The sequence below is a fragment of the Zootoca vivipara genome, chromosome 1 (assembly GCF_965207765.1).
Source record: "Zootoca vivipara chromosome 1, rZooViv2.hap1.1, whole genome shotgun sequence".
Lineage (NCBI taxonomy): Eukaryota > Metazoa > Chordata > Lepidosauria > Squamata > Lacertidae > Zootoca > Zootoca vivipara.
In genome coordinates, this window is record NC_142582.1 from 6,972,959 (window position 1) to 6,999,929 (window position 26,971).

Sequence of the window (26,971 nt, forward strand, 5' to 3'; positions counted from 1 at the left end):
TGGACTGTTGAATACCCTTTTTGTCTTATTCGGGCTGGCAGGATCGGATCACATAGTTAAAAGAGAAAGAAGATCCAGTGTGTAGAGCTGTGCCCAATATAGCTCTTCTGGAGTGCAGGGGATTAGTCTGGGGAAAGAAGTGCTTCCCCGCAGATTCTGTGGGGCTGGGATGAGTAAAGAAAAACCCAGCATCCAGCAAGCAGGTTGGCAATAGCTGGCACGTCTTGTTCCTAGCTCTTATCAGCTGAACACCACCACCACCCAATATATATTTAAATGTAATTTTATAAAATTAAAAATTGGAGCTGCTTTTAGAATTCCTGCATGTGAGTTGGTTGAAGGGTATGGGAACAGTTTGATATTATGCATTTAGAACTACCGGTAGATGGAAAAATAACTACAAAGTGACTTATTTGTAGAGCTCCATCGTGTGTACGAAAGCCAGTTCATTCTGCTGCTTAACTTGAGCTGTATGAAGTCTGCATAAAGAGGTGCTTATAAATGATCTCCTCTATTTTTATAGCATTTCCCCCCTCCAGATTCTAGTATGGTGAGCCAAGCCGTTTGAGTCCCAAGCTACAACTGTACATTTATAAAACATCATAGCTAATGCAAACAAACACATTTCAGACTTGATTATTACCCATCCTTGTTGCATTTTGGGGGTTTATTTCTTTCTCATCCCCCTCTCCCCGCTTCTCTCTCAGTAATGTTTTAACTGGCATTGAAAAAAAATTTTTTAATATGTGATCAGTTTGCTGTAGTTTTTACTGTTTATTTTGATTTCACCTGGGCTCCGTAGCCCCGCCCACATTCCCACTTTGTGTCCCCTCCCATGCCTTGGCCCCGCCCCTTGCCCCCCTAGTTTTGATCCTGGGTACGCCCCTGCATCTCATCCTCTGTCGTCCCCTTCTCCTAGTGCCCTCAATCTTTCCCAACATCAGGGTCTTTTCCAGGGAGTCTTCTCTTCTCATGAGGTGGCCAAAGTATTGCAGCCTCAGCTTCACGATCTGTCCTTCCAGTGAGCACTCAGGGCTGATTTCCTTCAGAATGGATAGGTTTGATCTTCTTGCAGTCCATGGGACTCTCAAGAGTCTCCTCCAGCACCATAATTCATATGTTAGCTGCATACAAAAAATGTCACCTTTGTCCGATGTGAATTAATCTAAAACAGGCATCCCCAAACTTCGGCCCTCCAGATGTTTTGGACTACAATTCCCATCTTCCCCGACCACTGGTCCTGTTAGCTAGGGATCATGGGAGTTGTAGGCCAAAACATCTGGAGGGCCGCAGTTTGGGGATGCCTGATCTAAAATAACTACCTTGGTTTCACGCTCCATCACTAACCTAGATTAGAACTTTCCATCCCCCTCAAGCATCAACTCACTAATGGGGAAGAAGCACCCATTTATCAGCTGAGTGATCCTGAGTACGCACTATAAGAGTAAAACACCTTTTGCTTCTGGAATGTGCAAGCGGTGAGTTTTACTGTATTCATGAAACTTGGAAGGAGAAGATAACCACCAGGAAGACTAGAGCGTGGCCTCTCATGATGATAAATCAGTGGAGCCTCCCTGCTTGTGTGATTCAGTTAAGCACACCGCGAACTCAGCCACCCAGTTCCCTTAAAGGGAGGCACCCCTTATCTGGGCAACCAGGAGCCCCTCTTGTCTAGACCCCTCATATATCACTCTGGCCTGGTTCTAATGGGATCAGCATACTAGGAGGTGGAGGGGGAAGGAGTGCAGTATGGGGTTGGGCTAGATGATCCTTGTGGTCCCTTCCGACTCTACAATTCTGTGATTCTATGAGGTGTGGAGGGGACTCCATTTAGACTCCTTTCTTCAGTCATTTAGACTCTCCCTTTATATGTATACTGCTTCAAATGGATGTTTCTAAGGGCTCATCCAAACTTCCTGGACCCATGCCAGTAGCAAAACACATAAGCCGCCTGGCTAATTTCTAACACTGCAGATCAACAGTGGGCCTTGGGGGCCTCAAATTTGGTGCCCCTTCCTGCTTCTTGCCTTCCATTCTACATAATAGTTGCGGCAACCCAGAGGCTTCACACCCAGTGCGACCAAACCGGTCACACTCCCCTAAATCAGCCTCTGCTGTGGCCTTCCTGACATTGTTCCCACCGGTCCCAGCCAGCAGCATCAATAGCTAAGGTCCCCATGGCTGCATTAAATGAGACTCTGGGTCTCTCTCCCCCCTATGGGTAAAGTAAAGGTAAAGGGACCCCTGACCATTAGGTCCAGTCGTGACCGACTCTGGGGTTGCGCGCTCATCTCGCATTATTGGCCAAGGGAGCCGGCGTACAGCTTCTGGGTCATGTGGCCAGCATGACAAAGCCGCTTCTGGCAAACCAGAGCAGCACATGGAAACGCCGTTTACCTTCCCGCTGTAGCGGTTCCTATTTATCTACTTGCATTTTGACGTGCTTTCGAACTGCTAGGTTGGCAGGAGCTGGGACCAAGCAACGGGAGCTCACCCCGTCACAGGGATTCGAACCTCCGACCTTCTGATCAGCAAGCCCTAGGCTCAGTGGTTTAACCACAGAGCCAGCAATTCATGCCGTTAACTGGGCAGGACCCCTAAGTGTGAAATGGAGCATGAGATTTATCCTTCACAAACTTGGAACAGCCCTTGGATGGGGCAGGGGAGACTTTCACTGGCAACCATGAATATTCCTGTGTTTGCAGGTTACAAGCTGTTTTCTTAATGCACTTATTAAAAGATGCCTGCCCCGCATTCACTTTTTCAGGTATCAGAATTGCGAGCAGTGCCTTCAAAACACATTAAAATCTGAAATTTCTTTCATATGAGTAGTCCATAACATCCAGGCTCCTTCAATCTGGCCTCAAAGCCAACAATCCAATTCCGTGCCAGACAAGCTACAGGTGGGACAGAAAGCACCAAATTCTGAACCAGCCTCAGTGCAGTATAGAGCTGCTTACATTAACAGCAGCCAAGAATATCTTAATGCTTGCATGGTTCTTTAAATGCTTTTTAAAGAAAAAAAATCTCACCATGGGTGCACAGGTAATCCTCGACTGATTTACACTTAATGGGTTTTTTTTTATATAAAATAAAAAACACCCACAGATGGCAAAGTGTAGCACAGAATACCAGCATTCCAGCAAAAAAGCAAGTCTAGCTCCCTTTCCAACAGAACAGGGAGCTGAATCACTCTTGACTCAGAAGAGGAGGAGGAGGAGGAGGACCCACAGTAGCAACCCAGAACATCTGGCTAAAACGGGATGCGCCACCAATGCAATAGAAAAGAAGATTCCCAGGGAATCTCGCTCAAACTAGCAGAATCCTATTTACCAACAGCATCAATTTACAAATTCTGCTGCCTGAAAGGGGTTACGGTAGCCCATTCCTTGGCTGAAAATCAGTGTAATGAAAACTAACATTGCTGTGAGCGCCTCCTAGAGGCGTTTCAAATAACCCACAAACTTTCAACCAGACTACACTGATTTAGAAGGATTCCGAGACCCGTTTAAGGATTCAACAGCACCGCAAAACATCGAGGGATGTACTGTATTTCCTAGGAAACTAATGCTGGGTGTCTAGCAAGTTCCTATCGCGTTTTCTTACAGTCCCATCCTTGGAAGGGATCGAATCCTGCGCTGTTCCAATCCAAAGGATGGCTTTGTGCATGGCTCAACTTGAGGAACAGATTTCATTTGCTTGGATAGGAGTGAATGCCCGGCCCCGTTGGAAGTTGCAAACGCTCAATTCGGTAAAGCTCGCTCGGATCTGGAAGGTGAAACTACCCAAACCGTCGGTACCCTCTCTTCCCACCCGCAGCCGGGCAAGACTGAGCAAGTAATGGGGGAAAGTGCGCAAAGTTGGAAAACCCAGACCTTTGGCTAATGAAGCCATCTTTTTAAGCGGTCTGTCGGGTGCGGGAGGTTGTTTTTGTTTGGTATGTCTTTTTGTGCTTTTATATTGTAAACCGCCCTGTGAGCCTCGGGTGGCGGGAGGTGTGGGAATTTAATCAATAATCGTAGTAGTAATAATGATAATACCTGTGCCGATGCAGCCATAGCCAGAAAGCAGCCGCTCACTGCCAGGAGTCCCCAGGAGGCTGGCATCCTGCGCGCCACCTGAGAGCAAAGTTGGAGACGCTTCTGGGCTCCGCGCAGAAGTCACGTCGAATAAAAGGAAAGCGCCGAGGAAACCCGACGGCTAAAATGGAGGACCCCGGAGGCAAGTTGCTAGTCCCTCCCAAGCCCCGATCCAACGAGCAGGTCTAGGCTTCTTCTTCTACTGCGGGGAAGAATCGGCGCAGCAAAGAAACGAGACCCTCCGGCTGCGGCGGCTTTCGGGTCCTTCCAGTCTTTCTCCTCCGGTCGAAAGAAAATGATGCTGCTGCCCCAAGCCTAGCCAAGGGAGAGGCACAGGTGCGTTCAGGATGCTGCCCACAGAAAGGCGCTTAAGTGCGCTGAGCGCCAGGAACGCGCGTCCGGCAAGCAGGCGGCAGCTGCGGATGCGCGCGTCGCCTCTCCGGCTTTCCCCTTTCCTAGATGGGAGGCGGGAAATCCAGGTTTAGGATTCCCCCGCGGCGGGTTTTCCTCTGCTAGCACTTAGCCAGCGTCCTGGGAAAAGAAAGGGAACCCTGTCCGGGAGCAGGAAAGTCCTGGCCGAGGAAACGTACAAGTCAGGGATAAGACTAAGAGGACGGTAGGAATAAAATGGGCAGCGCGCACCATGGAGAGGCGCGTAAAGACGTGGGATCCCCCGCAAGGAGCCCGCTGGAAATCACATGGCCAAGGCTGCCTCTCCAGCATCCCTTTGAGGGGTACTATGGGTGTTCGTGGGTTTCTGCGAAGACAAGCAAAGCTGGAGTAGAAGGTGGGCAACACAGGAGTCCTAGAAAAAGGAGCACAGGAGCAAAACAAGTGCAAAATGACTGCGCACTGGGGCAGGGAAAAATCCTACCACCCATCTCTCTCTCTCTCTCTCTCTCTCTCTCTCTCTCTCTCTCTCTCTCTCTCTCTCTCTCTCTGTGTGTGTGTGTGTGTGTGTGTGTGTGTGAGAGAGAGAGAGAGAGAGAGAGAGATATTTTGACTTATGGCTGTGCCGGATGTACCTATAAGCTAAACAAGCTGTAGCTTAGGGCCCCACTCTCCTGGGGGCCCCAAAAAAAATTAGAGGGGGGGGGGAAACTGGATGTACATTTCCAAAATATAAGATAAAATAAATATTACTTTGATAAAATACATATTTTGTTATGTGCAAATGGACTTAGATACCCCTTAGGTCCATAAATTACAAAAAACAGTGACAATTTGTTGTTGACAAAGGACAGCTGGACATATAAAGGGCCCCATTACCTTCAGTAGCTCAGGGCTTCATCAAACCTAAATCCAGCTCTGCTTATGGGGTCAGAAGTCTTCCTAGTTAGCTCAATTTAAACATGTGGCACCTGTGAAAAGGGTAAATTACATATTATGTAATGTAATTTACAGCCGCCCTGCTTCCCCAGCATTCATCCTGATGTGCTTGTATAGAGCTTACATGGTGGTTGTGTGGCAATGTCCCTCCTTCCCATGTAATAAAGACTCATGACACAGAGATTTAAGATTTAATTGGGTGGTTAAGGCCACAACTTTATTAATTATGCATGTTGAGCGGAATTGGCTTAGGCGTTGGAACCTAACAGAATATATCCGACTCCAACCCGTGTGTTGGAGTCCGTGAGAAGTTAACCACCAGAAAGGTGCCCCGTGATGTACATCTACTAGAACTCCTCCTGTGGCCACCGAAAGGGGCGTGCCCTACGACCCAGGCAACTCCCGGCTCAGGACCAAGCCTCGCCCCCGGAATCCTTTAATGGAATTACTTCTCCAAATTTGGGCAGTTGATGACGTAACCTACCCCTCCTCCATCTAATTGTTATGCAAATTTCCAACGCCTAACCGCCTAACCTAAGTTGTGACGACTTGCTACGAGGTAGGCGAAAAACCCATCATGGCTAGCCCAGTATGGGAAAAGTCCTACCAGGCCCCTGACTAACCAGGCAACCAACTCACGTCCATAGCAGCGTCCCCTTACCTCTTATTAAGGGGTGGGTGGGTGGGTGAATTGTTCACTCCGGCAAACAGGATGAAAAGGGGGCCGCTTTCCCGCCTGCGGGGTGCTTTAAAGATGGTGGCCCCGCCGCGCCCGACCTCATTGGCCGGTCCGGGGGTGACGCAGGCGGGAACCTTCCATCGCGCAGGGGCTGAACTCGCAGCCCCTACGCGATGGTACAGTCGGGCAGCCCACAACCCCACCTCCGTCGCAGGCGCGGAAGTGGCTTTAGCCTGGGTCCAGTCCTGGCTGAGCACTTGTCTTAACTGGTTCATATGACACTGAGCATTCAACTGGATTTGGTTGTGAGGTGTTTACACTTCTTCCTGCTACCCATCACATGCTTTTCAATACATTTCTCCATTACTTTCCAAACCACAAAAAGTCCAGGAATTTTATTTTTTATGTTGGGCTTTTAGCACTAGGTCGACAGAACGCTTTGATCCACTTCAAAAGTGCAAATCTTCCGTATATGCTTGAATCCCTCTTGCAAAATAGTTTACAATCTGGAGTCACCCTAGGAACGGTACTGCCACACTTCCAGAAGGTGTGGTAGAGCTTTAACAGGTGCATAAAATGGCAACTAAAATGGAAAGTCCCTTATGGGAATATATATATATATATATATATATATATATATATATATATATATATAAATTGATTTTACATAAAACATACATACAAAACATATTATCCCCCTCCTTCTAACCCCCCCTCCACAAGCCCCCTCCTGCCACGAGAGAGTCCCATGGAAAGTGGGCAGTCGGGTTTGTCCCCGTCCCCCCTCCCCCCCAGAACCCCCCTGCCACCAAGAGGCTCTAGTATGATAGGGAGAGATGCAGGCGGGTGTCCACCCAATTATCTATCTATACAAACATTATTGAATGAAACACAAAAGACACAACAACCAAAAACACACATAACTCATTTTCAAATTCATAATCTGCTTAACATTGTTTTAGTGACTTCCCCAGATACCTCCCAACTGATTTTCATTTTTAACCAAATTATATCTTCATAACAGTTTCATATAACCCAATTTCAACTCATTTTCTTTACGTAAACACTCTTACGGCTAATCCTTATTTCTAAACTTTATCTCCTTTTTCGTCTTCAACATATCCAGCTTTTCCTGTCCCCCCTCCACCGACCCCTCTCCGGCCACAAGAGAACCCTGTGGCCGGTGGACAGGCCAAGATGTTCCCTTTTATAATTGGGTTTTTCGCTACCCCTCCATCCCCCCCCGGACCCCCCTGCCACCAAGAGGTCCCGGAATGGAGGAGACAAGTGAAGGCTGCGAGCCACCCAACTATCTACCTAAACCTAAATTTTTTGTTTAGCTACACCCCCATCTATTTTTCTAACTTCATATAAACATTTTTTTCCAACTAATATCATATTTTCTCTTCCCTAGCCTGATCTTTGCCCCAAGAAAAATTTCATGTAATTAATCCTTCCTTTATTTCCATATATTTTCCTCTATCCTTAATTACTCCATACCTCCTCCTCTCCCCTAGATTCTTTCCCCCATTTGATACAGCAATTCCGTAGTACAGTCCAGATTTCATAACCATTTTTCCCTCTGCTTAAAAATTCAGCATTTCCTTATCCCACTCCCATTCTCTCCCATTTTGCCACCCATAGTTTTGACCTCCCCTCTTTTTGCCCCCCCATCTCCACAAACTCTCTCCCTTGCCTATTCACATTTTCCCGCATTTCCCATGAAATCAGTTCCAGTTCTTGTTCTTCCAGTTCAAAAAGATCAGGGCTATCATGAATGTCCTGATCGTTCTCTTCTCCTTGTTGAGTAATTCCTTCTTCCTCTTCTATGTGTTCTTGCATTTTGTCATCAGGAATTAGTTTTCCATTATCAATCCCATTCTGAATGATTTCTTTCAACTCTTGATACTTGTCATGTTAGCCCCCAGTCACCTTTCGTCTGTCCTTCCCCCGGTGCCACCCACCTCCTTCCAAAGTCGGGCTGGCACCCCTTCCTTAGGACGACTAAGCTATGACCGGGTGGGCTAACAGCGAACTTAAACTCACTCGGTAGCTGCCACCAGCAATTGCCTTTACCAGCAATTGCAAACTCTTACTTTAACACAGGTCTGGTAGGTGACCCAAGCAGCGAAGGAACCAGATTTAGCACTGTGGCTCAAGAAAGAACAAACTAAACAGAAATCCTTTTTAACTATTTATTAATAAGAATAGTTAAGTAAACAAGTTTAGCAAAAGGTTACAAAATATAACAAAGTAAAAACAGTTCTCACAAAAGGGGTTACAATAGTTAAAAACAAGAAAGTCACTAACTTACTCAGAGAACTTAAATCAAAGTCACATCTCTCCCTTAGGCAGAAGTAACTTAGAGCCGTCCGGCGATCAGCTGGCAAAATGGAACAAACATCACAGACAGAGATTCCTGCCCATGGTGTTGAACAAAGACCACTCTCTCAGTGGGAGCTTATATCCCTTGAGGCGCACCTTAGTCCCACGTGGGGATTACAGATAGATACCCAATCATCATTGATTTTTTCATTCAAACAGACCAATCAACAATGGACAATCTTTTACTTCAGTTGTCAATTAGTGATATTAAACAGGTGCCCCTCGTTAACTCATTACTCACACCAGAGAGCAATTAACTTCCTGACTCTCAGGTTTCTCACAGAGTGCCATCCTCCCTAAATTGCTTATCGCAGGAATGCTAGATTTTTACAGCTCGAAAGTGATAGCATTCCCACTACATCAAAAGGGTCAGAAAGCTTAGAAAAAAACGCTTCTTCCTTAAGTTCAAAAGTTGAGATTCTCAGCCAGGGCAGTGTCCCATCAAGCCCCGCTTCTCCCACAATGCTTCGCAGGAACCAAAGACAGAAATGTGTACAATATCATGACAATACTGTTCTCTGGTGCTTCTTAACTGTGCATTAAATTTTTGCTGCCCGATTGCAAGGTCTCCCAGCAGTTTTAACACTGTCCTCTGGAAAGCAGATGTTCCGGATGTTGACATTCTTTCCAACTCAAGGGCAAAAAAGAGATTAGAGGACAAAGAACAATGAAGACTCCAACTCCAAGACAAAAGGATCCAACATGGCTGAAAAACAATTTTCCAAAGTTCTTATAACTCCACATTTTTGTCTCTTCTCATTCCGTCGCAAGCCAATTTAACTTTATTATTGACAGCTGTCAAACTTTCCTTTCATTAGCACCTCGCTGCCTCTCCTGGGGTGCCACAGCTCTCTCTTAATTTTGCAGGGTTTTTTTGGTTCCAGTAACTCTTCCCCCCTTCACCCTGCCTTAGGTGGGGAAGTTAAAGTCTTTCCTTGAAGATTTTAAGCCTCTGTATCCTTTTTCCCTGGCTTAGGGCTAGAACACTGCTTCTTAGTTTCTCAGTGGGTAGAGACCGACTCCCGTTTTTTAAATCTCTTCCCTTAACCAAATTGTCCAAAATAAAATCCAATGAATTCAACTCACACTTTTAATCCAGATTCTTTGGGAGAATTGGCCGCTGTAGCCTCGCAGTCCTGCAGCGTTGCGCTTTGAAGTTAGCAATCTAATGTCTGCCGCGTCGCAGCTCCGATCCCCCCGCTCTCGGGGGCTCAAAACAGAGCCTTGCTGGGGGGGGGGGGAGAGCCCGCCAGATGACCTGGCCCCAAGACGCTCGACTTGGGGGTTTTCGGGGGAATCCGCTTCGCTGGAGCGATTTCCCCCTTTCTTCAAAGTGCCAAGGTCCGCTCCGCTGAACGGACCTCCAACTGCGATGGTGCCGCAACCAACCGGAAGTCTCCCTTATGGGAAAATTTAAAAGGGTTTAGAACTTCTTAGTTTGGTGGCATACAAAAGAGGAACAAGTTAAATCTGTAATGAAACACTGGCCGGAGAGAGATCTGTGGCATAATATTCAATTTTCAGATTGGGAAAGGTTATGGAAAACTGACTTAAAATTCACGGCTTGTTGTACGCTGAAAGAAAATTATATGAAAATGATGTACCGGTGATATTTGACCCATAATAAGCTAGCAAAAAGGGACGCAGGTGGCGCTGTGGTCTAAACCACTGAGCCTTGGTTTTGCCGATAAAAAGGTCAGCGGTTCAAATCCCCGTGATGGGGTGAGCTCCCATTGCTTGGTCCCAGCTCCTGGCAACCTAGCAGTTCGAAAGCACGCCAAAAAGTGCAAGTAGATTAATAGGTACCGCTCTGTCGGGAAGGTAAATAGGTACTGCTCTGGTGTCGGTGTTCCGTTGTGCCAGAAGCGGTTTAGTCATGCTGGCCACATGACCCAGACAAACTGTTGGTGGATTGGACAAACGTCGGCTCCCTTGGCCTGTAAAGCGAGATGAGCGCCGCAACCCCAGAGTTGTTCGTGACTGGACTTAACTGTCAGGCGTCCCTTTACCTTTACCTTTTAAGCTAGCAAAAATGTATAAGACAAGTACAAATACTTGCTGGAAATGTAAAGAGAAAGAAGGTACCTTTTATCATATGTGGTGATCATGTAAGGTAATAAAAGCATTCTAGGAAATAATATATAATTAACTGAAAAAAATGTTTAAAATAACTTTTGTAAACACACACACACACACACACACACACACACACACACCATAAGCTTTATTATTAGGAATTATAGGTACCGACATACCAAAGGAACAGAAAAGACTTATGTACGTGACAACAGTCGCATGGATTTTATTAGCCCAAAGCTGGAAAGAAGACAAAGTCCCTATCAAAGAGGATTGGCAAATTAAACTGTTGGGAGTACGCTGAAATGGCAAAACTGACCGGAAAGCTCAGGAACCAAGATGACAAAAACTTTAAGAAAGAATTGGGGGGGGGATTACAATTTACCTAGGAGACCACTGTAAAGAGATAAAAGCATTAGCATGATTTTAATAACACTTGTAATGTAACCAACACTGTGGTTAATATGAAGAGATACAATACATGGATTCTGAAATAATATGTAGATGAAGATGTTGACAATTGGACCCATGGAGGGGAGGACTGGGAAGTCGGGAGATTCAGAGAAATCTCAATATATTGTTATCTATTTGGTATTGTTGTAACTTTTTGTTTGTAAAATAAAATAAAAATATTTCAAAAAGAGAGAGAACTTCTTAGTTTTGGGAAAAAAGCAGGGAAGGGCATCATAAAGTCTTAAATTATGTATGGTCTGGAAAAAGGATAAAGGTAAAGGGCCCCCTGACCATTAGGTCCAGTCGTGACCGACTCTGGGGTTGCGCGCTCATCTTGCATTATTGGCCAAGGGAGCCGGTGTACAGCTTCCAGGTCATGTGGCCAGCATGACAAAGCCGCTTCTGGCGAACCAGAGCAGCACACGGAAACGCCGTTTACCTTCCCTATTTATCTACTTGCATTTTGACGTGCTTTCGAACTGCTAGGTTGGCAGGAGCTGGGACTGAGCAACGGGAGCTCACCCCGTCACAGGGATTCGAACCGCCAAGCTTCTGATCAGCAAGCCCTAGGCTCAGTGGTTTAACCCACAGCACCACCTGGGTCCCTGGAAAAAGGATAGTCATCCAATAAAGCTGAATTGTTGGGAGATCTAGGACAGGAAGTGCTGTACATCTCCTCACAACACGGTTAAGTTGAAATTTGTGACCACAAAGATGTAGCAATGGCCGCCAGATTATTTTAAAAGGCGATTAGGCAGATCCATGGAGAATAAGACTCAACGGCTTCTGGGCATGATGGTTATCACAAAGAGAGACCATGGGCCTCTGAATACCTGCTGCTTGGAAGTGCAAGCAGGGAGAGTGATATTGCCTAGCCCCCAATTTCCTAGAGGCATCTTTTGGATCACAGTGGGAAATAAGAATGCCAGACTCGATAAGCCTTTCACCCACAAGGCTCTTACCTCCTTTTTTTTTGTCATAATCTTCTCCTACCTCTAGGTAAAATTATTTCCCTGCTTCAACGGCAAGCCAACCTCTTAAGATGGAAAGATCATTATAGATTCAACTAATTAGTGGCATACATTCCAACAGAAGGTTGACTCCTTATTAATGCAAAAGATGAATGTTTAATGCAGACGTCTCTGCAAACTTCAAAGGTGTCTGTAACATGAATTTCCAGAGGGGTGGCATGCAAAGTTTCCTAGGCTCTGATTTTGACTTTGGAGTGACAATGGTATTTTAGATCAAGCAATATCAGAGGCTTTTGAATACATATACCGTGTTTCCCTGAAAATCTTCCTAATTCAAGTGAAAAGAAAGGTCACCCTCAAGCATATTCAAGGTAAAATGGAAAACTCTTGGTCCATTTATGCTGCTCCTTGACCTTGGGAAAAGAGCTCAGAGGCAGCTGTGAAGAGGAAGCGAATCAGAGTACAAGTGTGCCCAAAACTGCCACAATGTACTTGGGTCTTTAGTCAAAATGGGGATCCTTTTGGACAGATCTTGGCAGTAGACTTTACATCCTATGGCCTGAGGCTGAAAAGAGATGCTGCAGTTCAATTCTGTCCCTGCACCAAGGTCCACATAATTCTTTTAAAACAGGTATGTGGCCCACCGGATGTTGCTGAACTACAATTCCTATCATCCCTGGCCATTGACCATACTTTTGGGGTCTTGCTGGGAGTTGTAGTTCAGCAACATCTGGAGAGTCAAAGGTTCCCCACAATTGTTTCGAAATCCACTTTAGGAACCCTAGAGCAGTTGTCTGTAAATAAAACTCCCACTGGCTTTTTGTTTCCAATGTTGATGCAATATTATTTTTTAAATGATTTTTCATTACAGTCACCAAGACTTAAGATACGTTAAGGACAGAATGGAAAAGTTGAGATTTTGTAATACACAGTGGTACCTCTGGTTATGAACAGGATCCGTTCCGGAGGCCCAACCGTATCCCGAAATCTTTGTAACTGGAGGCTATGCATGTGCAGAACTGGAGGTTCTGCACATGCACGCAGTGCCGTAGAGCACTTCTCTGCATACGCAAGGCGCACAGAGCACTTCTGCGCGTGCGGCAAATCCACTTCTGGGTTTGCTGCATTTGCAACCTGAAGGTTACGTTACCCAAAGATAACGTAACCCAAGTGTCCACTGTAATGGTTAGGGTTTTTAGTGCACACCAAAGAAAAGTAAATTAGAAAGAATCCACTTATATATTCAATATGCTAGTTTGCAGACATGTGAATGGCTCCAAGTATCAAATGTCCAGCATCAAAGCACAGTTTTTCTGTGCTCAGAATTACCTGGCACTTCGACATTTGCACATTAGTGAATAGCAAGCAGCTATGGCAGGCACCCCCAAACTGCGGCCCTCCAGATGTTTTGGCCTACAACTCCCACGATCCCTAGCTAACAGGACCAGTGGTCAGGGATGATGGGAATTGTAGTCCAAAACATCTGGAGGGCCAGAGTTTGGGGATGCCTGAGCTACGGCAACATCGACTGTCAAGTCCTAAAACTCAGTGGTGAGCTGTCCAGAAAATGAGCCGGTGGCATAAACAATCCATACAGATGCATGAACATTTACATTAAAAATATGTAAATTTCCAGAATATGTTTACACATTTGACCACAGAAATGAAAGAAAACAGTATAAAATATAATGGGTGACGTAGTGCCTTCCCACACATCTGCAATGGAGTTCTTCAAACATCCCTTGCTTTGTTCACCAGAGTCGATCTTAAGGCAGAGAGTGAAATGTTAGTAGGATCAAGAGCGTTTGGTATGGCAAATACATTGTTGGGATGTTCCATCGACTGTGGGCATCCTTCAGCAAATGTTTGATGAGCAAATAAAAGTGATCAGAGCTCAGACAGATGAAATGGTGAATGAAAGCGGACCAGAGAATGGATGAAATGGAAGGTGGAATTAAAGAGGACACAAAGACTTCAGAGAAAAATAGGGACAAAGGATTGCCAGAACAAGAGGGTGAAATGGCATCGCTGGTGGCAACAGATTGTGAAATTCAAGTGTCCTTTGCTTTTGTCATAGATACTAGAGAAAAATAGATTTGAGGTCTGTATACTAATGCCTAATATAGGATTCACCAACCTGGTGCCCTCTCCAGATGTTTTGGAATACAATTCCCACCAGACTGGAGAAGGTTGGCTTAATGCATCATTTCACCAGTTAAAATTAACTTTGTGTCAGGAAAGCACTTAAGGCTAGATTCTTAGAAAGATTTTGACATGTGTTTTTATTATAGCTACCATCACTGTCTGCTTCATATTCGCTGTCAAACGGAAATACATTTTGACATTTTAAAGCATTCTGTAAATACTTTTCTCAGAAGTAACTGACTCATATTTTAACATGTCTGTACAGTACCTGTCAGCATCCACACAAACTACAAGTGTACATTTTAAAAAAATGAATACTGCATTCTGGTTAATACAGTGGTACCTCCGGTTGCAAACGGGATCTGTTCCGGAGGTCCGGCCGCATCCCGAGGAATTCGCAACCGGAGGATCGCTTCTGCCCATGTGTGTGGTGCAGTTTTGCGCTTCTGCGCATGCGGTGAAACCTGGAAAAATACTTCCGGGTTTGCCGCATTTGCATCCTGAAGTTTACGTATCCAGAGGGATACGTAAGTGGAGGTATGACTGTACAAACAACTCAGGTTCTCGCACCCCAGGAGTTAAGCCAAATCCCATCTATCTGAAGCATATTGTCACACTGAGACTGTAATGAAATAAAAGCAGCAAGGTACATACAGTAGGTACTCTTTATTTTCTGTCTATGTACAATTTAGTAAATGAAAGAGCCAACATAATTAGTTTAGCATGACAATATCATAAAAATACATCCATAACCAACGTAGGGTACAAATATATACATTATGATACATTAAATAAGTGCTTTCGGTATAGTTTACAACTAGTGTGCGGTATTGATTCTACTCCTTCCCCATTTTATTTTGTGGCATCTTAACACAATGCAACATTCCCCCTGGCCTCAACTGTTCATATACAGTACAATGCCATTTTCTGTACATTCCAGAGAAGCATGGCCTGCCATTTACAGACTGAACTATACAGACAATAACATTAAAAGGCCAAAAAAACTCCAACAAAATCAAATGGCCCATTCTTATTTCCCCGAACAAAACAGCAATTAACAGAACACATCTGCTCAGTAAGTTGTAGACGGTTATTTACTCTTACGGAGTCATATGTGGAATCCACATGGCAAGATTAAAAGGAACCTATTGCACTGTCCAAAACATGAACACTGTACAACATAAATGCTTCTAGAAAATACTGCTGTGCTAGCACCTGATTTTTTACCCCCCCCCCCAAAAAAAAACCAGGCCAGGAATTTCATAATAACCCACCAAGTTTCAGGTGCTTGGCACTAAAAGTTTCAGGCCTGTTCCTTGCAGCAATAGAAGTTAAATGTGTAAAAGGAACTATTTAAGAACACTCTACATATAGGAAATGCAGATGGTCAGTATTGGAGAACTTGAAATGGAAAGGCCAATTTAGAAAAAAGCTAAGCTAACCTAGCCAAACTCAGCTGCTTTGATTTTAGTATGTTCCTATGATGATACAAAACCCCAGCCCATCACTTCTTAGTGAACGTTACAAAAAGAGGCTGTCAAGTTTCAGCTGCTTGTCCATCCTTAGCCGGCAATGATTGTGCTAGTTACCAACCTTCGTCCTAGAGAGATATTCATTACAGACTCTGTGTGCAAGTGTCTGCTTATGCATACAACAGAGTGAACAATGCTATAGGTCAGGGATCACGTTTTCAATGTATGTAAATAAAAAACCCATTACACCGGGGAGAGAAGATGAGCTGGACCTCTTTCCTTGGCGTGTTACGTTTTCTCCCTGCAGGGTGTTTTTTTTTTTTTTAACATGGACATGCTGTGAAGTTAGACCGCCACCATCTCATCTTCAGTCTGAGGTGATACTATTTCAGGATTCCACCATCACATTCTGTTGTTTGTGCAGACCAGGCCTCTCAATCTCTCTCTCACTATGCATTTTAAGAAATCCATTGAACACCCACAAATGCTCTATCCGAAGGCAGCATCCGAACAACCAGCAGTATGTTACTTGTCAGGATAAGATCATGGAAATGGGGAAATGCTCCAGGAATCCTGCTCTTCTCTCAGAGCAAGTTGCCCTGGTTGTAACTGGCACACATTTTTAGACACGGGAAGAGCTGGTGAAAATGCTTTTCATTGGTTAAGTCAATGTGATTAGATCAAGTGCCTCTCACATGCCATATCCCTGCCTTTGCAATCAAAGGAAGCTTGCCTTCTTCCTCCTGCCCTCAAAGCACTTGCCATTTGATTCTTCAGCACAACCACTAAGCCAATAGCAACACACACCTGACTTGGTCAGCATTAAGCAGACGAGACATCATTTGTACACATTTCTGCTCTATTCACATATGACGTAGAATCTTTTCTACATGAAATGGAGCATGCAGAGGGTGGGAGATGACAAAGCCATGCCTTTCCAACTCAACTCAACTCAACTTGCAGCCCTCCATCAGTTCAAATAGTTTTCTACCAGCCCAGCTCTGAGAGCAAAAGCATACCACAGCCTTCCGGAGCTTCTCATATGAACAGGATCAAAATATGAATGAAATAAACTGTCCTGCAACGCACAGCCTGGCCCTTGTGAGACATACCCCATAACAAACCATAGTTATAGCATATAAACCTGCCAGTTACCAAAACTATTTTGGAAGCAGCTCCCCCCCCCCCCCCGAAGGCCACTTTGTTCTTGAAAACTCAAGCAGCAAGTCAACCCCAAATTTAAAATTTATTCCGGCTTTGTGTTAATACTGCTAATTAATCTAGAGACTCGGATGGATGACAGCATCTTTCTTAATTAAGGAATGTTTTCATAGCACTCAAAGCTGAAGGTCAGCAGAGAAATAGGGAATGTAAAAGTGGCCGAAGCTCAACTACAATACTCATTTACTGAAACTGGTTATCAGGTTTCATATATAAGGTCATACAACCGCAGACTTGAACAAAGCAAAATAATACAACGGCTGGAAATCAAATTAAGAGTTGAACCATTCCTCCAAGGTGTACACTGAAAACCCACACAATTCCCCAATCTGATGCCCTCCAGAGTTTTGGACTACAACTCCCTGAATATTGGCCATGCTGGCTGGGTTCTGATGGGTGTTGGAAGTGCAGAACATCTGGGGCAGACCAGTTTGGGGAAGGCTGTAACAGGCTAGCCCCAGATATGACAGCTCTGTGCTTTCACTGTCAAGCTAAGCCAGAACTAAACTCCTAACTGATGTACAGAGGTCAACGTTCTCACCCTATATGCCTGGCTGGCTTAATGGATGTGCTTTTAAGATGTCTTCTTGGCTTTCAACAGAGAACTCTACCCACTTTACATGATACAGGGGGTCACATATATTGAGTGGGAGGTTTTTGCAGGGAGGTAACGCAGCAGTGCGGCAGATTATGGCCATAGACTTTTCACTCATAATGGTTGGTAGCCAAAGGGTTGGGAAACCCAGAGGATGCTGGGACAACAACTCCCAATGTGGTTGAGCACTGGCCATGCCAGCTGGAGCGGATGGGGTCATAGGGGAACAAGATCTGGAGGACCAAAATCCTCTCCATCCTTGGTTTGAGGAATCCTGCTGCAGGGAGAAGAGGGACTCTAAAGATAAACTAATCTCAGCCATTGCATACAATCTGTACTCAAACCAATATTCCAGACAATCATTAAGGTTCAGAGACAATGACAGCCGTGCCTCCTTAACTACAACACACCCTTATTTTTACTGGCCGTTATTATGTAAAAAGTAAAGTAAATGTTTCATATTTACAAAAAAACAAAACAAAACAACTAATCATAAGTGCTTATTCTCAGGTAGCAAAAACACCCCAATCTCCACATACCTATGGCTGACTCACACCATCTAAGTTCAGCTGTTTGTTTATACAACCTGTGTGTGCTCAGTAGAGAGACCTATTATGTTCTACAAAATGGTGCTGAAATGAAAAACAAAACCAAACCAGGGAGAACGGACACTACAGACTTGATTCTTTAAGGCAGCCATTTAAAGGGGGGAGGGGGAGTACTAACGAAAAACAACCAAGTGTACCTCGTGGATTGGGGAGAAGGTCTTTTCAATATACAAATGCAGTAGCTAGACAAGGACCATCTTCTGGAGAAAATTTATTTTGCTAGTGTATTTCATTTGAAAAGAGGGCAGTTCTATTTACCGCTGTACGCTAAAATCCAAGCTGCCATTACTGAAGCTGCCCTTTAGTAAAAATTTTTGACTGCCTGGAAGTTTGACACCATTAAAAGAAAAGCAAGGCTTCAGATGATGGGAGTGGAACGCTGATAAAATCCTCTGATACTGCTCATTGGAAACCTGCAAAATGACATCAGTGCATAACAGAGAGAACACACAATAATAACGCTTAACAGAAAACCAACCCTCATGACAGCAGCGGCATTCGTAAGAGATGTACAGAGCTCCTCATGATTGTGATGCTTTTTAAAGACACTGTAATATCCTCACTGCAACAAGCTGCAACAGTCTGATTTGGGGCCAACATGCCCACTGTTGTTTCCTATTAAGACACTTTATTCTGTGGTGCGAGAGCCTTCTGTGTAAGACGTCATCAGGAACTCCAATGGGATTGACCGTAATCTGTGGAAGGCTCATCCTGGCTTCGTTTGGGGCCAATGCATTTGATGGGAGCACCTTTGTCTTTCCAAAGATAAGAGTCCCGCTCAGATTCTGAAGACTCTCCTCCGGCCTTTTGCGTTAACATTCCAGCACCAAAAGTGCAGGCCTGCTTCTTTTGATACGCCAGTTTCTGCAGGCAGTGGCTGAAGATCTTTTAGCTGCTATTGAAGACACTGAGTTGGGGGCTGGACGTGTGGAAGGACAGCCTTCGCTCGAGTTCTTTACTAATTAATTAGAAGGCGGCGTCCCATCCCATGCCCCGAGGAGGTGCCTTACCTTAGCAGTTCAGGCCCAGCCCTGTCCAGTGATCTGGCACCATCAAAAAATACTTGTCCATTGCTTCACAAAACCTCGTCCGGTACAGTTCTGGAGATACTACCGTTGGCATCTTACCTAATTCACGGTAGAGAAAAAATTGTCTTAGAAATTAACTTTAGGTAACTTTAGGAATAACTAAACTTTCATATACGTCACAAATTATGGGTTGTATCCCAGTGGGGGATTGCAGAACATTCCCCCCCCCCAATCTGTTCTGGGTTTTCCCTCTGGAGCAGATGTGGTGATGGAGAGAGGGGGAATCCTATTGCGCTAGTGCAAAATGTTCAGTACCGCCCAGTCTTCAGATTCTATTTTACAAGGGGCCTGCGAAACGCAAGACCTCTTGTTATGAGGACTGTTAATCCACATTGGCAGGGCAAAAACCCCAGAGGATTATTCCCTCTCTGCTCCCCACCCCATTTAGAGAACGTATAAGCACATTTTATTTTATAAATAATTTTTATTAATTTTTTCACTTTAACGATCCAATCATATCATATTAATTATTCTGTATAAGCACATATTTTGTGGTAAACCTGACAACTGGGACCATATTTATTCTTAGGCTACAGGCAACGGCCATGCCTAAGGAATACCTCCTGTGCTTTACATAATTGCCATCTCTATCAAACACTGTGGGTTAAACCACAGAGTCTAGGGCTTGCTGATCAGAAGATCGGCGGTTCGAATCCCTGCAATGGGGTGAGCTCCTGTTGCTCGGTCCCAGCTCCTGCCCACCTAGCAGTTCGAAAGCACATCAAAGTGCAAGTAGATAAATAGGGATCGCTCTGGCGGGAAGGTAAACGGCGTTTCCGTGTGCTGCTCTGATTCGCCAGAAGCAGCTTTGTCATGCTGGACACATGACCCGGAAGCGGTCTGCGGACAAACACCGGCTCCCTCGGCCTATAGAGCGAGATGAGCGCCGCAACCCCAGAGTCGGACACGACTGGACCTGATGGTCAGGGGCCCCTTTACCTTTACCTTTATCAAACAGAGCTAAGTATCCAACCATTTTTAGCAGCATGACATTTCAAAGCACTATGCTTCTGCTCAAAGGATATGATGTCACATTGACTGGGCGAGACTTCCAAGGAAGTATTTAGGGCTAGCCAAGGAACAAATTATAATAAGCAAATCCCCCCCGCCCCCCAGGCCAAGAAAGGAGGTCTATGGTATCCTCCAAACTGTTTTGATTAATGTTCCCAAGTCAACATTTAAAGTAAAGGACCTGGATGAGCGTGCAAATTATGTGTGGAGGGCGGGGGGGTATGGGAACCCTTAATCGAACCCTCAACTCCCATATCCCAACTTTCCTTCTATTTCATTCACATGACCTCTCTGGAGCCCACATCTTTTTTCCTCCTTTTTTTGGGGGGGAGGGGAAAGGACAAAGAGTAATGGGTCTGGGCCTCTTGCTCCCCCTCCTCAGTAATCTGGTGAAATGACATGGACCCCTGATTTCCAAACAACGACACCAAAGTGGTTTTGAACACCAAAACTGGTACTGGTGGAAGAACTAGGAATCTTTATTCTTAATGGAAAAATAAAAATAAATTCAGGCCCTTAAATCTTACCCTTAAGAATGTAATACTTAAAGGGTTATTTAGTATTTGGCATTCAAATATATATGCCTGCATATTTATACTCACAGGAGAACTGGAATAAGAGGCCGGGGGGGGGGGGGAGATGGACAAATCACAGTGTATGTATTGATAGATAAGAATTAAGACTCACCTTGTCCTCCTAAAATGCCTGTTGACTTAACCACCATCTCAAGCTTTTTGTCCCAAGTAAATGTGCGAATGTAATCTGTAACAAAAAGATAAGTAGCATGGGTTAGCTACAGAGGTTTTGATGCTCCACAGAATCAGTTCCATTAAGTCTTTACCCTTTCACAGTTCCTTCTGCCTATATGGCACCTTCTCCCCGCACCTTCTGCAATGCTATTCACCAGTATCTTTTTAAAGCTCATCACCTTGATGCGCCAGGGGAATGTGGCATATTCCTGGGAATCCCGGGAACTCACAGGGCTATGCTACAGTTCCCAGCACTGTGACCACACTACAGTTCCCAGAATTCTTTCGAGGAAGTGGTGTGGTTTAATTGTATGGTGTGCATGGGATCAGAGTCTGCTGTGTGGAGCGGCTGCCACATCCAGGCAGCCCCAAGTGGTACCTAAATGATGGGAAGTTCTTCTCGCATGGGCAGCCACCCCACGGTTTTTTTTGGGTCGAACGGCTACGTACCAATAATCCCAACCACAAGTTCGTCAGTGGTATCATCCCGGCCCACAAGAAGAGAATAATCAATGATGAGATGGCTGGAAAGGAAATGGGAATCACTGTGGATGGAAGCCTTGAGCACGGCCTTGGAGTGAGAACGGATGTACAAGGGGTTGTCCCGCACAAGCTTCAAGAGGTTTTCATCCAGCAGAACAACATCACAGCTCTCTTTCCCCGTGTCCGTCTTCACATTCCTGTTCCGTAAGGAGCCTTTCAGGTCAAAAACCTAGCAGCAAAAGAGACAGCAGGTTATGGTTTATCCAGCAAGGTGCCTCCTGTTTTGCTCCTCCCCCACTGTGAGCAGGAGCGTCAAACCATGGTGCTTGGCTCAGTGCTGGGTCTCAACAGGAAAAGTGTCTTGTCTCGCTCCAAAAAAGGCTTAGTAAGCCAAGAACAAACCTTGGCTGCCAGGGAAGAGCAAAGCAGGTGGCAATCTGTGTGTTCATAGTAAACTAGAAACTGTCGTTTACTGTGACAGGGGAGTTTGAAATGACTTCTCTCAGAATAACATTTGAAACTCCCACTGTTCTAGGCGCATTTTGTGACAGGAGATTTGATTGGCGCAAGCAGTTTCTGAGCTCTAGGCGCAGTACTGCACCTAAGATTTCGGATTAAAACTGAAGAGTGGAAGGAAAGAGGGCCTTCTTCTCTCTCCCCACTTCCAGTTAGTCTCTGAAGACTGGAGAAGAGACCTTCTTAAGAATATTAGGGGGTTGGGCAGGGGAAGAACTAGACCATGTGAAAAATGAGCATAATATTTTAGCTGCAGTTCACATTTTCAGCTTTGTATTCTTGCTATTAAAAAAATTGTGCCTAGACATTCTCTTGTTGTGCCCATAACCTATGTTTAAGGTGCCACTTAGCTTTCATATCTCAGTTTATAACACTGTCTCGGAATGGCAGCACTCCTAGGGCAACAGCAGTTGGTTAACTTAATACAGTGGTACCTCAGTTTACGAACACCTCGGTTTACGAACTTTCGGTTTACGAACTATCCTAACCCGGAAGTTAGTAAACCGAGGTGCCGGAGGTCTACTGAGCGTCCGATGCCTTCGGGGAGGCCGGGCCTTCGCTCCGATGCCTCCTGGAGGCCCGCAGCGAAGGCCCGGCCTCCCCGAAGGCATCGGAGCAAAGGCCAAACCTCCCCAAAGGCATTGGAGCGTCGGATACCTTCGGGGAGGCTGGGCTTCGCTCCGATGCCTTTGCGGAGGCCGGGGAGCGTTTCCGTGACTGGGCTGCAGTCACAAAAGTGCTCCCCGGCCTCCGGAAAGGCATCAGAGCGAAGCCCCAGCCTCCGGAAGGCATCGGAGCCGGGACTTCGCTCCGATGCCTTCCGGAGGCCGGGGACCGCTTTCGCAGCTGCACAGCCCAGTCGCGGAAACGCTCCCCGGCCTCTGGAAGGCATCGGAGCGGCTTCGCTCCGATGCCTTTGCGGAGGCCGGGGAGCACTTTTGCGGCGCTCCCCAGCCTCCGGAAGGCATCGGAGCCGGGACTTCGCTCCGATGCCTTCCAGAGGCCGGGGAGCGTTTCCGCGACTGGGCTGTGCAGCTGCGAAAGCGGTCCCCGGCTTCCGGTTGCCGGGGACTGCTTTCGCGGCTGCACAGCCCAGTCGCGGAAACGCTCCCCGGCCTCCGCGAAGGCATCGGAGCAAAGCGGTTAATCCGTTCTAGGGGGTGTTATTCCTCGTCTAGAACGGATTAATCAACTTCCCATTACTTTCAATGGGAAAGTTCACTTCGGTTTACGAACACTTCGGTTTATGAACAGACTTCTGGAACCAATTGTGTTCGTAAACCGAGGTTCCACTGTAAAGGAAGAGCCCCTAACTCCTGACTACCTAAATCAGAAAAAAATAGAAAGGTTTGTTACACGTAATTATTTTATTGAGAAATTCATTTAAAAAATTAATGTCTATTAGTAGGTCTGCTGCTATTATCGATATTATCGCAAGTCTCCAAACTAGCACCTCAAACTGCTTTCCCTCAGTATCAGAGTGGGTAGCGCCCTGTTGGCATCCATTTGCCTCGAGAGACAATGGAGTGTGCCTCCGAGGGTGAAGTCAAACCTCTGGAGAATCCCAGCAGCTGCACACCATGGTCAAACCTCTGCACAGCTACAGATGCATGAACATGGGACTTAAAAAGTAATGCCAGCAGCCTCTGGTCTTCCAGCCACAAGACGAAAAAGAGCAGAGAAATAACCATTTCTCATGGTAATTCCAAGTCTGGCATCCACTAAGTATTTTGGGTGGCTGCTGACAGAAAGGATCTGACAGAAGAGCAGGGAAATTCCTCTCCTCCCTTCAACAATTCAAGCCACTGCTATTTTAATTTCATAAAAAATATAAAATGTGTGTGTGTGTGTGTGTGTGTGTGTGTGTGTGTGTGTGTGTGTGGAGAGGGAGGGAGGGAATATGGTGGCTGCCACGAACTGAAGTTTAAGGAAATCAGAATAGGCATTTGGAAGGAAATGCAGAATCCCGGCTACTACTAGCAACCAATATGTGTTGTTTGTTTCGCTGTCCTCAGGGTCAGAAGCGGCTTTCATGTTAAGGACAGAGAATTGCTTGCGAGGGGCGGGGGGAAGAAGAGATATTTTCCCCTGGAACTATGCAGCTGTGCCTGCTTTCATGAAACAAGGACTTATTTCACGTACGCACATGTGCATGTTGGAGGTCACAATGCTGTGACATGGCACAGAGGAGGCATGGCTGGCTCCCAAAGCCAAGTGACTGGCGTAAAACCTTTGGAGGAGGAAGACGGACAAAGTCCAATGCAAATAGTGCAGGCAAGTGCAGAACAGCTCCATGTGTAACCAACTGCTACCAGCAGCTTTGCCGACTCTCCTAATGCAAGAATTCCCAACAGGCCAACGCAGGGGCAAGCTTGCCACTTTGCCAGTGAGCCTTTTCTCACCTGAGCCATCTTTCTGCCATAGAAGAGGTTTTCCATGACCAACAGGTCAAGCTTCTTCTCCGTGTTGTTCTGAGAGTTCTTATAACCAATCCGGTAAACCCCAAGAATCTTGGCCAAAGCTGTTGGCTTCTGAGATAGAGGAGACAGTTGATTAGCTGAGTGAAAAGTTGCTCCCGTTTCAGCTCTCAAATGAAATGTACCTAAATATGTACAGCGTGGGGTAGGGATATGGGCAAGGAAGGATCTGCAGGAAGTGAATGTGGCCAGTTTCTCTAGATCGGTTTTGCCCTCCATCATCTCCGACCGCCATGGCAAACAGTTAGGAATGATGGGAGCCGTACTTAAAGCCAGGCAGCAACTATCAAGATTAAAGCCAGGGGAGAACACTTTGTGCCTCTTACCTTTTGCTGAACCGCGTTAGTCATGTACATGAAATAGTGTGGGGCGAAGTCTAGAAAGGACTGGACTTCAAGGCGAGGCATCTGCTTCAAGATAAATCGGTCATCTAGAGGAGAATGTGCATTGATGCATTATGTACTTTTAAAACAACCAAATATCACTATGCAAAATTGTCCGGCCCTTTCACGAATCACCATCTAAAGCCCAGTTCCGTGTAAAAACTATAGTTCTGAAACCAACTTTCAGTTTTAGGTAGTTGGGATGTTAGCAGAGAGCTGGCTCAGAATGTACTGACTTTGCACAATTCTTTTTTTAAAAAAAATATAATTTTTATTAAATGTTCTGTTTTACAATTTAAAATATTCACTTAAACAACCTTAAAATATCAATCATAAAATCATAGAATCATAGAGTTGGAAGAGACCACAAGGGCCATCCAATCCAACCCCCTGCCAAGCAGGAAACACCATCAAAGCATTCTTGACATATGTCTGTCAAGCCTCTGCTTAAAGACCTCCAAAGAAGGAGACTCCACCACATTTCCCTTCTTCTCTTTCCATGGTTCATTTTGCATAACACAAATCCCAGCATATTTTATATAAACTAGACCATTCAGTATTCCATTATTACATCCATCAAAACTTATTTACACTGTTGAATTTATCTTAATGCTGCCCACGTTTTCAAAAGTACACAATTTCTCCCCATATATTCAATAAACATTTCCCAATCTTCTTTAAATGTATGCTCTTTTTGTTTTCTTATTCTACGAGTTAGGTCCGCAAGCTGCGCAAATTCCACTAGTTTAAATTGCCAATATTTTTTGGTTGGAACCACGCTCATTTTCCATTTTTGGGCTAACGAAACACGGACCGCAGTAGTGGCATACATAAATAACCTTTTTTTGACACCTGGGAATGTCCATCTGAATTATCGCCAACATACACTGTTTGTTTTTTTGGTTTTTTTTAAAAAAGTGCTTTTAAACATTTTTTTCAATTCATTATAAATTATTTCCTAGTACTCTTTTACCCTTTCACAGGTCACATATCAAAAAACGTACCCTCAACCTCATTATACCTTGCACGATTCATCCACGTGGAATAAAATACAAGAGCAAACATTTATGCAAAGGGACAAGTGAAGAAGACAGTCACTTACCTTCAGTCACATAAAAAGCAGCTCCAGATTTGCCTCCCCGGGCCTGCCAGGGCAGAGAGTGAGAGAGGGAACGGATGAAATCTTCTTCGCTGCTCCCAAGTATCACTTCACGCATTTTATGGAACTCTCCCGCGTAGTAAATCCGGCAGTAGAACTTGGCATTGGCATCAGAGAATTCTGTGGAAAAACACAGAGGCAGAGAGGCCATGAAAGATTCATTTCCTAGAAGAGATGCTCACCCATATCTAAGGTCTCCTCTTTTCAAAATCCTTACATTCCCCCACCCTAACCTTGCCTACTCCAGTTGGTGGCAGATTCTCTTACACATCTGGAGAATCTGCGGAACCCTCCACTGGATGACCTCATGTCCCTCTGGACCAGAATCTGCCACTTGTGCAGCTGGATCTTTGGTTCAGTCACTACATTCTACCACAATCTTCAGGTCTAGATAGTTTATATGACAATGGCATGCCACAACACATCTTCAGGAGCATCACAACTGTAGAAATGTCTCCTAGTAACATTTTCCGAGACTGCAGCAAAAGCATTTTATTGAGGCTGCATTGTAGCGGTTGGAGTTTATTCAATTATTTGGCATGCCAAGCAACACAAATATCTAAGTGTAAAAGCTTGCTCTGAGCCTTCGTGATAAGGCAGCAAAAATATCTGAATGCAGATCTCTATTCAGATAGCCCAATGCAGTGAGATGTGTGCATCTTAAAAGCAATAAAAACTTAAGACTTCTCGGGTCACAGAATCATATTATCAACCCCCATATGGAAAGCCAAGATGACAAGACACATCTTTCACTTGGATAGTGAGCAGTTCTGGCTGACTCAAGAATGCGACAGCAAGTCCCGAGCAAAGTCTGTTGCTAGTTTAGAATACACCTCGGTCTTCTGATTCTGAGATGCCACTGGGAATAAACAGCATTGGTGCATAAGCAAGGGATGTCTTACAGAGCTATGCTTAGTTTGCAAGTGGCAAAAATAATCAACTTCTTGACCAAGCAGGCCACATCCACACCATAAATTTAAAGCACTATGATGCCATTTTAAACAGTCATGGCTTCTCCCCAAAGAATTCTGGGAACTGTAGCTTGCTAAGGCGGTTGTGAGCTGTTCTGCTCACAGAGCTACAATTCCCAGT

General features: G+C 45.2%; 1 protein-coding gene across 4 annotated transcripts in view; it reads right to left on the minus strand.

Moving 5' to 3' along the window:
* Positions 1–14,764: 14,764 nt before the first annotated feature.
* PIKFYVE (phosphoinositide kinase, FYVE-type zinc finger containing) overlaps positions 14,765–26,971 on the minus strand; it is an 82,061-nt gene continuing 69,854 nt past the window's right edge. For all 4 annotated transcript variants that reach the window (XM_035138348.3, XM_035138332.3, XM_035138340.3 and 1 more), the window contains 6 exons: positions 25,823–25,999; positions 24,664–24,767; positions 24,263–24,391; positions 21,312–21,573; positions 20,800–20,874; positions 14,765–19,140 (listed from right to left, as the gene is read on the minus strand). In XM_035138348.3, coding sequence (XP_034994239.3) covers positions 19,025–19,140; positions 20,800–20,874; positions 21,312–21,573; positions 24,263–24,391; positions 24,664–24,767; positions 25,823–25,999 — 863 coding nt within the window. In that variant the 3' untranslated portion in view covers positions 14,765–19,024. The remainder of the gene's footprint in view (positions 19,141–20,799; positions 20,875–21,311; positions 21,574–24,262; positions 24,392–24,663; positions 24,768–25,822; positions 26,000–26,971) is intronic.